Below are 13604 nucleotides of genomic sequence, written 5' to 3'. Positions count from 1 at the left end.
TGTATCTCTGTATACAGGGAGCTCCCCCTAGTGGTGGCTGCAGACAGAATCTTATCATGTATCTCTGTATACAGGGAGCTCCCCCTAGTGGTGACTGCAGACAGGATCTTATCATGTATCTCTGTATACAGGGAGCTCCCCCTAGTGGTGGCTGCAGACAGAATCTTATCATGTACCTCTGTATACAGGGAGCTCCCCCTAGTGGTGACTGCAGACAGGATCTTATCATGTATCTCTGTATACAGGGAGCTCCCCCTAGTGGTGACTGCAGACAGAATCTTATCATGTATCTCTCTATACAGGGAGCTCCCCCTAGTGGTGACTGCAGACAGAATCTTATCATGTATCTCTGTATACAGGCAGCTCCCCCTAGTGGTGACTGCAGACAGGATCTTATCATGTATCTCTGTATACAGGGAGCTCCCCCTAGTGGTGGCTGCAGACAGGATCTTATCATGTATCTCTGTATACAGGGAGCTCCCCCTAGTGCAGGCTGCAGACAGAATCTTATCATGTATCTCTGTATACAGGGAGCTCCCTCTAGTGGTGGCTGCAGACAGAATCTTATCATGTATCTCTGTATACAGGGAGCTCCCCCTAGTGGTGGCTGCAGACAGGATCTTATTATGTATCTCTGTATACAGGGAGCTCCCCCCAGTGGTGGCTGCAGACAGAATCTTATCATGTATCTCTGTATACAGGGAGCTCCCCCCAGTGGTGACTGCAGACAGGATCTTATCATGTATCTCTGTATACAGGGAGCTCCCCCTAGTGGTGGCTGCAGACAGCATCTTATTATGTATCTCTGTGTACAGGGAGCTCCACCTAGTGGTGGCTGCAGACAGGATCTTATCATGTATCTCTGTATATAGGGAGCTCCCCCTAGTGGTGACTGCAGAAAGGATCTTATCATGTATCTCTGTATACAGGGAGCTCCCCCTAGTGGTGGCTGCTGACAGGATCTTATCATGAATCTTAATATACGGTGAGCTCCCCCTAGTGGTGGCTGCAGACAGAATCTTATCATGCATCTCTGTATACAGGGAGCTCCCCCTAGTGGTGGCTGCACACAGAATCTTATCATGTACCTCTGTATACAGGGAGCTCCCCCTAGTGGTGGCTGCAGACAGAATCTTATCATGCATCTCTGTATACAGGGAGCTCCCCCTAGTGGTGGCTGCAGACACAATCTTATCATGTATCTCTGTATACAGGGAGCTCCCCCTAGTGGTGGCTGCAGACAGGATCTTATCATGTATCTCTCTATACAGTGAGCTCCCTCTAGTGGTGGCTGCAGACAGGATCTTATCATGTATCTCTCTATACAGTGAGCTCCCTCTAGTGGTGGCTGCAGACAGAATCTTATCATGTGTCTCTGTATACAGGGAGCTCCCCCTAGTGGTGGCTGCTGACAGGATCTCATCATGCATCTCTGTATACAGGGAGTTCCCCCTAGTGGTGGCTGCAGACAGGATCTTATCATGTATCTCTGTATACAGGGAGCTACCCCTAGTGGTGGCTGCAGACAGGATCTTATCATGCATCTCTGTATACAGGGAGCTCCCCCTAGTGGTGACTGCAGGAAGGATCTTATCATGTATCTCTGTATACAGGGAGCTCCCCCTAGTGGTGGCTGCAGACAGGATCTTATCATGCATCTCTGTATACAGTGAGCTCCCCCTAGTGGTGGCTGCAGACAGAATCTTATCATGTATCTCCGTATACAGTGAGCTCCCCCTAGTGGTGGCTGCAGACAGAATCTTATCATGTATCTCTGTATACAGTGAGCTCCCCCTAGTGGTGGCTGCAGACAGAATCTTATCATGTATCTCTGTATACAGGGAGCTCCCCCTAGTGGTGGCTTCAGACAGGATCTTATCATGTATCTCTATATACAATGAGCTCCCTCTAGTGGTGGCTGCAGACAGGATCTTATCATGTATCTCTGTATACAGGGAGCTCCCTCTAGTGGTGGCTGCAGACAGAATCTTATCATGTATCTCTGTATCCAGGAAGCGCACCCTAATGGTGGCTGCAGACAGGATCTTATCATGTATCTCTGTATACAAGGAGCTCCTCCTAGTGGTGGCTGCAGACAGGATCTTATCATGTATCTCTGTATACAGTGAGCGCTCCCCCTAGTGGTGGCTGCAGACAGAATCTTATGTATCTCTGTATACAGGGAGCTCCCTCTAGTGGTGGCTGCAGACAGAATCTTATCATGTGTCTCTGTATACAGGGAGCTCCCCCTAGTGGTGGCTGCTGACAGGATCTTATCATGTATCTCTGTATACAGGGAGCTCCCTCTAGTGGTGGCAGCTGACAGGATATCATCATGTATCTCTGTATACAGGGAGTTCCCCCTAGTGGTGGCTGCAGACAGGATCTTATCATGTATCTCTGTATACAGGGAGCTACCCCTAGTGGTGGCTGCAGACAGGATCTTATCATGTATCTCTGCATACAGGGAGCTCCCCCTAGTGGTGACTGCAGAAAGGATCTTATCATGTATCTCTGTATACAGGGAGCTCCCCCTAGTGGTGGCTGCAGACAGGATCTTATCATGTATCTCTGTATACAGGGAGCTCCCCCTAGTGGTGGCTGCAGACAGGATCTTATCATGTATCTCTGTACACAGGGAGCTCCCTCTAGTGGTGGCTGCAGACAGGATCTTATCATGTATCTCTGTACACAGTGAGCTCCCCCTAGTGGTGGCTGCAGACAGAATCTTATCATGTATCTCTGTATACAGGGAGCTTCCCCTAGTGGTGGCTGCAGACAGGATCTTATCATGTATCTCTGTATACAGGAAGCTCCCCCTAGTGGTGGCTGCAGTGAGGATCTTATCATGTATCTCTGTATACAGGGAGCACCCCCTAGTGGTGGCTGCAGACAGGATCTTATCATGTATCTCTGTATACAGTGAGCTCCCTCTAGTGGTGGCAGCAGACAGGATATTATCATGTATCTCTGTATACAGGGAGCTCCCCCTAGTGGTGACTGCAGAAAGGATCTGATGATGTATCTCTGTATACAGGGAGCTCCCCCTAGTGGTGGCTGTTGACAGGATCTCATCATGTATCTCTGTATACAGGGAGTTCCCCCTAGTTGTGGCTGCAGACAGGATCTTATGTATCTCTGTATACAGGGAGCTCCCCCTAGTGGTGGCTGCAGACAGGATCTTATCATGTATCTCTGTATACAGGGAGCTCCCCCTAGTGGTGGCTGCAGACAGGATCTTATCATGTATCTCTGTATACAGTGAGCTCCCCCTAGTGGTGGCTGCAGACAGAATCTTGTCATGTATCTCTGTATACAGTGAGCTCCCGCTAGTGGTGGCTGCAGACAGAATCTTATCATGTATCTCTGTATACAGTGAGCTCCCCCTAGTGGTGGCTGCAGACAGAATCTTATCATGTATCTCTATATACAGTGAGCTCCCTCTAGTGGTGGCTGCAGACAGAATCTTATCATGTATCTCTGTATACAGGGAGCGCCCCCTAATGGTGGCTGCAGACAGGATCTTATCATGTATCTCTGTATACAAGGAGCTCCTCCTAGTGGTGGCTGCAGACAGGATCTTATCATGTATCTCTGTATACAGTGAGCGCTCCCCCTAGTGGTGGCTGCAGACAGAATCTTAACATGTATCTCTGTATACAAGGAGCTCCCTCTAGTGGTGGCTGCAGACAGAATCTTATCATGTGTCTCTGTATACAGGGAGCTCCCCCTAGTGGTGGCTGCTGACAGGATCTTATCATGTATCTCTGTATACAGGGAGCTCCCTCTAATGGTGGCTGCTGACAGGATCTCATCATGTATCTCTGTATACAGGGAGCTCTCCTAGTGGTGGCTGCAGACAGGATCTTATCATGTATCTCTGTATACAGGGAGCTCCCCCTAGTGGTGACTGCAGAAAGGATCTTATCATGTATCTGTGTATACAGGGAGCTCCCCCTAGTGGTGGCTGCAGACAGGATCTTATCATGTATCTCTATATACAGGGAGTTCCCCCTAGTGGTGACTGCAGAAAGGATCTTATCATGTATCTCTGTATACAGGGAGCTTCCCCTAGTGGTGGCTGCAGACAGGATCTTATCATGTATCTCTGTATACAGGGAGCTCCCCCTAGTGGTGGCTGCAGTGAGGATCTTATCATGTATCTCTGTATACAGGGAGCACCCCCTAGTGGTGGCTGCAGACAGGATCTTATCATGTATCTCTGCATACAGTGAGCTCCCCCTAGTGGTGACTGCAGAAAGGATCTTATCATGTATCTCTGTATACAGGGAGCTCCCCCTAGTGGTGGCAGCAGACAGGATCTTATCATGTATCTCTGTATACAGGGAGTTTCCCCTAGTGGTGGCTGCAGACAGGATCTTATCATGTATCTCTGTATACAGGGAGCTCCCCCTAGTGGTGGCTGCAGACAGGATCTTATCATGTATCTCTGTATTCAGGGAGCTCCCCCTAGTGGTGACTGCAGACAGAATCTTATCATGTATCTCTGTATACAGGGAGCTCCACCTAGTGGTGGCTGCAGACAGGATCTTATGTACCTCTTTGTGAATAATCAGCATGCAGTCCGAGTCCAGAGATTGTGAACTTGCCACCATTGTGCCCACAATTGGCGTTATAATTGACCAGTAACACTACTTTTAATTCAATTTAGCCCAAGGCTGCCCCCTCTGCCTTCTGATTGGTAGGACAATCCTATTTTAAGGGCAATGTTCAGAGGGTTGAATGCACATTAATAGTGGAAGTAATCGCCTCCTCCAAAACTTACGCCTGGCAGAACGGCTTCTTCTGGAAACTGACAAAGTTGTTGACGGTAAGGATCATTTTGCAGACTTCACAGTGGAAGCACGCCTTGTGCCAGGTCTGAAAGGAGCAGACAGAAGAAGTGAGGAATATATAGGACCCCCCTCCCTGACCTCCGGGGCCATCTCTGGCGCTAAATGTGAGGTCCGCCATAAAGCCACACTGACCGCTATCAACACTGGACAATAGCAGCATATTGCTGAATGCAGACCCTCCAGAGCTGCGCTCAGTGCGCACACAGGAGACTTGTAAGAGCACGAAAGCTCAACACCTCCGGTAACATGAGATCAGGACAAGATGTGACCGCCAAATCCCCCAGATAAAATTAGAGAAATAAGAAGACTTTCTAAGAAGAAACCGGAACCAAAATCAGAGTGCAAAATCCAACACTGGAAGCAAAGTTACCCAGGTTATACCAGCTGTACATATATAATTATATATAGGAGATGCCCAGGTTATACCAGCTGTACATATATAATTATATACAGGATATACCCAGGTTATACCAGCTGTACATGTATAATTATATACAGGACATGCCCAGATTATACCAGCTGTACATATATAATTATATATAGGAGATGCCCAGGTTATACCAGCTGTACATATATAATTATATACAGGAGATGCCCAGGTTATACCGGCCGTACATATATAATTATATACAGGATATACCCAGGTTATACCAGCTGTGCATATATAATTATATACAGGAGATGCCCAGGTTATACCAACTGTACATATATAATTATATACAGGAGATGCCCAGGTTATACCAGCTATATATATATATAATTATATACAGGAGATGCCCAGATTATACCAGCTGTACATATATAATTATATACAGGATATACCCAGATTATACCAGCTGTACATATATAATTATATACAGGAGATGCCCAGGTTACACCTGTTGTACATATATAATTATATACAGGAGAGGCCCAGGTTATACCAGCTGTACATATATAATTATATACAGGAGATGTCCAGGTTATACCAGCTGTACATATATAATTATATACAGGAGATGCCCAGGTTATACCAGCTGTACATATATAATTATATACAGGAGATGCCCAGGTTATACCAGATATACATATATAATTATATACAGGTGATGCCCAGGTTATGCCAGATATACATATATAATTATATACAGGTGATGCCCAGGTTATACCAGCTGTACATATATAATTATATACAGTAATTATATACAGGAGATGCCCAGGTTATACCGGCTGTACATATATAATTATATACAGGAGATGCCCAGGTTATACCAGCTGTACATATATAATTATATACAGGTGATGCCCAGGTTATACTAGCTGTAAATATATAATTATATACTGGAGATGCCCTGGTTATACCAGCTGTACATATATAATTATATACAGGAGATGCCCAGGTTATACCAGCTGTACATATATAATTATACACAGGAGATGCCCAGGTTATACCAGCTGTACATATATAATTATATACAGGAGATACCCAGGTTATACCAGCTGTACATAAATAATTATGTACAGGAGATGCCCAGGTTATACCAGATGTACATATATAATTATATACAGGAGATGCCCAGGTTATACCAGATGTACATAAATAATTATATACAGGTGATGCCCAGGTTATACCCACTGTTCATATATAATTATATACAAGAGATACCCAGGTTATACCAGCTATACATATATAATTATATACGATACCCAGGTTATACCAGCTGTACATATATAATTATATACCGGAGATACCCAGGTTATACCAGCTGTACATATATAATTATATACCGGAGATACCCAGGTTATACCAGCTGTACATATATAATTATATACAGGAGATGCCCAGGTTATACCAGATGTACATATATAATTATATACAGGAGATGCCCAGGTTATACCAGATGTACATAAATAATTATATACAGTTGATGCCCAGGTTATACCCGCTGTTCATATATAATTATATACAAGAGATACCCAGGTTATACCAGCTATACATATAGAATTATATACGATACCCAGGTTATACCAGCTGTACATATATAATTATATACCGGAGATACCCAGGTTATACCAGCTGTACATATATAATTATATACAGGAGATGCCCAGGTTATACCAGCTGTACATATATAATTATATACAGTTGAAAGTAGAAGTTTCCATCCACTATATATAAAGACACATCTCCATGTTTTTCTCAATATTTGACATGGAATCAGAATAAACCTTTCCCGTTTTAGGACAATTAGGATTTTAGCATAATGTTTAATATTTGCCAAATTCCGGAATAATGAGAGCGAGGGAATGTTTTAAGGCATTTTTATTACTTACTGCAAAGTCAGAAGTTTCCATACAATAAGATTACTATGCCTTTAAACAATTCTGGACTGCCCATATGATGATGTCAGGTGTTTGGAAGCTTCTGATAGGTTTTTGGCAACATCTGAGTTAATTAGAGACACACCTGTGGATGTATTTTAATGCACACCTGAAACACACTGCTTCTTTGTGTAGCATCATGGGAAAGTCTAAAGAAATCAGCCAAGATATCAGGAAGAGAATTGTGGACTTGCACAAGTCTGGTTCATCCTTGGATACAATTTCAAGATACCTGAAGGAGCCTCGTTCATCTGTACAAACAATTATACACAAGTACAAACAAGATGGGAATGTCCAGCCATCATACCGCTCAGGAAGGAGACGGGTTCTGTGTCCCAGAGATGAATGTGCTTTGGTCCGACATGTGCATATCAGCCCAAGGACAAAAGCAAAAGACCTTGTGAAGATGATGGCGGAAGCTGGTAAGATTGTGTTACTATCGACAGTGAAACGAGTACAGTCATGGCCAAAAGTATTGAGAATGAGACAAATAGTAATTTTTCCAAAGTTTACTGCTTCATTTTTTGTAATGGCAATTTGCATATACTCCTGAATGTCAAAGAGTGATCAGCTTAACAGCAATTACTATACTTGCAAAGTCAATATTTGCCCAGAAAATGAACTTTAACCCCCAAAACACATTTCAACATCACTGCAGTCCTGCCTTAAAACGAGCAGCTAACATCGTTTTAGTGATTGATCCATTAACACAGGTGTGGGTGTTGATGAGGACAGGGCTGGCGATCAATCAGTCATGATTAAGTAAGAATGACATCACTGGACACTTTAAAAGGAGGCTGGTTCTTGGTATCATTGTTTCTCTTCAGTTAACCATGGTTATCTCTAAAGAAACACGTGCAGCCATCATTGCACTGCACAAAAATGGCCTAACAGGGAAGAGTATCGCAGCTACAAAGATTGCACCTCAGTCAACAATCTATCGCATCATCAAGAATCAAGGAGAGAGCTTCCATTGTTGTCAAAAAGGCTCCAGGGCGCCCAAGAAAGACCATCAAGCGCCAGGACCGTATCTTAAAACTGTTTCAGCTGCGGGATCGGACTACCAGCAGTGCCGAGCTTGCTCAGGAATGGCAGCAGGCTGGTGTGAGTGCTTCAGCACGCACTGTGAGGCGGAGACTCTTTGAGCAAGGGCTGGTTTCAAGGAGGGCAGCAAAGAAGCCATTTCTCTCCAGAAAAAACATCAGGGACCGACTGATATTCTGCAAAAGGTACAGGGAGTGGACTGCTGAGGACTGGGGCAAAGTCATTTTCTCTGATGAATCCCCTTTTCGATTGTTTGGGACATCTGGAAAACAGCTTATTCAGAGAAGAAGAGGTGAGCGCTACCACCAGTCTTGTCTCATGCCAACTGTAAAGCATCCTGAAACCATTCATGTGTGGGGTTGCTTCTCAGCCAAGGGAATCGGCTCACTCACAGTCTTGCCTAAAAACACAGCCATGAATAAAGAATGGTACCAGAATGTCCTCCAAGAGCAACTTCTCCCAACCGTCCAAGAGCAGTTTGGCGCCCAACAATGCCTTTTCCAGCATGATGGAGCACCTTGCCATAAAGCAAAGGTGATAACTAAATGGCTCATGGAACAAAACATAGAGATTTTTGGTCCATGGCCTGGAAACTCCCCAGATCTTAATCCCATTGAGAACTTGTGGTCAATCATCAAGAGACGGGTGGACAAACAAAAACCAACAAATTCTGGCAAAATGCAAGCATTGATTATGCAAGAATGGACTGCTATCAGTCAGGATTTGGTCCAAAAGTTGATTGAGAGCAGCCAGGGAGAATTACAGAGGTCTTGAAGAAGAAGGGGCAACACTGCAAATATTGACTTGCTGCATTAACTCATTCTAACTGTCAATATAACCTATTGGTACTCATAATATGATTGCAATTATATTTCTGCATGTGATATAAACATCAGACAAACACTAATAAAAACCAGAGGCCAGCAGATCATGTGAAAATATAATTTTGGCATCATTCTCAAAACTTTTGGCCATGACTGTACTGTATCAACATGGGCTGAAAGGCCACTCTGCCAGGAAGAAGCCATTACTCCAAAAGAAACATGACAAAGCCAGATTGATGTTTGCAAATGCATACAGGAACATAGAGCTTAATTTTTGGAGACCTGTCCTGTGATCTGATGAAACTAAAATTGAACTTTTTGGGCATAATGACCATCGTTCCATTTGGAGGAAAAAGGAAGAAGCTTGGAAGCCTAAAAACACCATCCCAACTGTGAAACACGGGGGTGGGAGCATCATGTTGTGGGGTTGTTTTGCTGCAGGAGGGACTGGTGCACTTCACAAAATAGATGGCATCATGAGAAAAGAAGATTATGTGGCAATACTGAAGCAACATCTCAAGACATCAGCCAGGAATTTAAAGCTTGGTCGGAAATGGGTCTTCCAAATGGACAATGACCCGAAGCATACTGACAAAATGGTAAAGTGGCTTAAGGATAACAAAGTCTATGTTTTGGAGCGGCCATCACAAAGCCCTGATCTCAATCCTATAGAAAATGCATGTGCAAAGCTGAAAAGGCTGCGAGCAAAGCGACCTACAAACCTGGATCAGTTACACCAGATCTGTCAGGAAGAATCGGCCCAAATTCCACCAACTATTGTGAGAAGCTGTGGAAGGAGATCCCAAACGTCTGACCCAAGTCATTCAGTGTAAGGACAATGGGACCAAATACTAATGAAATGGACGGAAACTTCTGACTTTGCAGTAAGTAATAAAAAGCCTTAAACCTTCTCTCTCTCTCATTATTCCGGCATTCGGCAAATATTAAACATTATGGTAAAATCCTAATTGTCCTAAAACGGGAAAGGTTTATTCTAATTCCATGTCAGATATTGAGAAAAACATGGAGATGTGTCTTTATATATAGTGGATGGAAACTGCTGGTTTCAACTGTACATGTACTTCTGCAGTAGACAGTATCACACAGGAGAGGATTAGATACACGGCTCAGCAGAAGTATCACACAGGATGGGGATTAGATACACAGCTCAGCAGACAGTATCACACAGGATGGGGATTAGATACACTGCTCAGCAGACAGTATCACACAGGATAGGATTAGATACGCAGCTCAGCAGACAGTATCACACAGGAGAGGATTAGATACGCAGCTCAGCAGACAGTATCACACAGGATGGGGATTAGATACACTGCTCAGCAGACAGTATCACACAGGATAGGATTAGATACGCAGCTCAGCAGACAGTATCACACAGGAGAGGATTAGATACACGGCTCAGCAGTCAGTATCACACAGGAGAGGATTAGATACACGGCTCAGCAGACAGTATCACAGAGGATTAGATACAGGTCTCAGCAGACAGTATCACAGAGGATTAGATACAGGGCTCAGCAGACAGAATCACACAGGATATGATTAGATACACGGCTCAGCAGACAGTATCACACAGGAGAGGATTAGATACATGGCTCAGCAGACAGTATCACACAGGATAGGATTAGATACACGGCTCAGCAGACAGTATCACACAGGATAGGATTAGATACACGGCTCAGCAGACAGTATCACACAGGAGAGGATTAGATACACGGCTCAGCAGACAGTATCACACAGGAGAGGATTAGATACACGGCTCAGCAGACAGTATCACACAGGAGAGAATTAGATACATGGCTCAGCAGACAGTATCACACAGGATAGGATTAGATACACGGCTCAGCAGACAGTATCACAGATGATTAGATACACGGCTCAGCAGACAGTACCACACAGGATAGGATTAGATACATGGCTCAGCAGACAGCATCACACAGGATAGGATTAGATACACGGCTCAGCAGACAGTATCATAGAGGATTAGATACACGGCTCAGCAGACAGTATCACACAGGATAGGATTAGATACACAGCTCAGCAGACAGTATCACAGAGGATTAGATACACGGCTCAGCAGACAGTATCACACAGGATAGGATTAGATACATGGCTCAGCAGACAGCATCACACAGGATAGGATTAGATACACGGCTCAGCAGACAGTATCACAGAGGATTAGATACACGGCTCAGCAGACAGTACCACACAGGATAGGATTAGATACACAGCTCAGCAGACAGTATCACACAGGAGAGGATTAGATACACAGCTCAGCAGACAGTATCACACAGGGGAGGATTAGATACACGGCTCAGCAGACAGTATCACAGAGGATTAGATGCACGGCTCAGCAGAGAGTATCACAGAGGATTAGATACACGGCTCAGCAGTGCGGGGAGGTTATTATTATACATGTTATTCCGTATAATGTAGGTTGCGCTCGGTCACCTGATCTATGCAGCTGATCTTCTCGGCCGGGTACACGCCGTACCCACAGCGGGCACAGGGCACAACGTTCATTGTGAAATCCAAAGTAAAAACTGTCCAATAAAACGAGTAAATTCCCGGTGAATGTCGCAGATGGAGCAGAATGTATTGTAAAATGTGGGATCCAGGCAGAGGAGCAGCAGCTGACCCTCGCTCACATCCACGTCCGCTTATTATGGAGTCAGATGTGGACGGCTTTAAATCTGCCAGCTATTTATGTCCACAAGTGACGACGCGGGGGTCTCGTTTATAGGGGGAGGACTGGGCGACGTATGGGTGACGGTTCACACTAAAAAGGAGAGTGAAGTCACACTGGAACTTGAAGGAACAAGTGCAATGACTGGGCCGGTCTGTAATAACATTATTATAGCTCAGTCACTGGTACAAGGTGGTAAAAATAATTCCATCCTCATCAATGTGAACAGAAACGAGAGACCCGAAACCCAAAATATCGGAGAACCTTCTGGCACCTTCCTAGGTGTGTCTGTACTTGTAGAGCCAGGTGAAGGTTATATCCGAGAGGCCAGACAGGCCGATCTGCCGAGCAGAGACACCCCACATCCCTACGTATCACCCCATATCTCTATATATCACCCCATATCCCTACATATAACCCCATATCACTCCATATCTCTATATATCACCCCATGTCAATAAAAAATATTAAGGATTTCTCTCTCCCCCTGAAATCCCTCATTCCCCCTTCTATCTACCATTTGTCACAGGCTTAAAAGCTGACCATCTAAAGAGCTGTCGGTATGCAAATTACCACACAAATGAGAAGTGGCTAAGAGGCAGATGCCAGTACAAAGAGCGGTGGCAAACCCAATTAACATGCGAGTGTATTTTCCAGTGGCACAGACCTGCGATAAATCTACATCTAGGTGAGAAGGTTGCATTCCCAGAACTTCAGAAGAATTCAACAGAATCTTCAGTCTGGCCGGCACCGATGCAAAATATGGAACATCTGAATATCTATACCACCGATAATCATGGGACCCATATTTTTAGTGGCAGGGTCAGCTAAGGAACAATATGCATAATTTTCCGTAGCTGTGGTAATGCAAAAGAACAAAATAACAGACCACAGCTATGTCATGTGTGGTCTCTAAAGAAAGGCAAATTCATAATGGAAAATATGGTATCACTTTCGGGCTTCTGCGATCAACCAGCAAGAAGTTATCACAGAAGCCAGATATTTTTAATAAAGTATGAAGGCTGGAGGCCAGCCCACGTGATGTCATCACAGGGGAGTGTGTGGGCAGGCCCCCCTTCGGCATAAAAGACCCGATCGAAGATGGGTCAGTGCTCATTGTCGGGAGTATACGTTTCATAAGCAAGGGGTCACGTTCGCTGAACAGTCATAGGAGCACTCCCCTCCAACTATACTGAGTCGTCTCTGCAATCTTTATAGTAAGGTCTTCTTTAACTCCATTTTATTTGTGTAACTTATATATTCTGTACTGTAATTGTCTCCTTTTGTAAAGCCTTTTGTATATTTTTCATAAACACTGCCTCCCTTTTAGATTAAATATAAAATTTAAAAGTTCTGTCTCTTTTGCTCTGTAATCGTTCCCTTCCCCGAAGCCATATACGCTACCAGAAAGCAGGCACCCGACCAGGCATGTATTATATTTCCAACTGGGTGGGTGGTGGCAGAAAATAATATTATTTGGGCTATCGTGAAGCTAGCAGTGATCATACGGGGCATATATACGTATTCCATGCGTGAGGGATTCGGAGGTGTATAGGCCATACGCTCACTGCGCGCTTGCCGATACCTGCGTAGTGTGTAATCAGGATCGTGTGTGCGCAAATCCCTGCTCAATCTTGACAAAGTGATGGCAGCAGTGGGGTATTGTGTGATCTCTCCGATGTCGTCCCTCTGTGTGTGTTGGAATTCCTGACAAATTGGTGGCAAGAGGTGGGATATTACAGATCAGTGGCTGGATTGAGCGATAATTCTTGTCACTGAAAACTTGCACCGTTCTTGTGAGAATTCTGTGCAGAGTTT

The 13604-nt window shown here is 44.5% G+C and overlaps 1 protein-coding gene across 2 annotated transcripts in view; it reads right to left on the bottom strand.

Moving 5' to 3' along the window:
- NRAP (nebulin related anchoring protein) overlaps positions 1-11808 on the bottom strand; it is a 200481-nt gene extending 188673 nt beyond the window's left edge. For both annotated transcript variants that reach the window (XM_073684672.1, XM_073684673.1), the window contains exons 1-2: positions 11552-11808; positions 4787-4881 (exon numbers count right to left, since the gene is read on the bottom strand). In XM_073684672.1, the coding sequence (XP_073540773.1) occupies positions 4787-4881; positions 11552-11623 (167 nt within the window). In that variant the 5' untranslated portion in view covers positions 11624-11808. The remainder of the gene's footprint in view (positions 1-4786; positions 4882-11551) is intronic.
- Positions 11809-13604: the final 1796 nt, after the last annotated feature.

Source organism: Phyllobates terribilis, unplaced genomic scaffold, assembly GCF_046119375.1.
Source record: "Phyllobates terribilis strain yellow unplaced genomic scaffold, ASM4611937v1 Scaffold_5__5_contigs__length_657084704, whole genome shotgun sequence".
Taxonomy (NCBI): Eukaryota; Metazoa; Chordata; class Amphibia; order Anura; family Dendrobatidae; genus Phyllobates; species Phyllobates terribilis.
Note: the sequence above shows the minus strand (reverse complement) of the source record. Positions and strands in the feature narration are given on the sequence as shown.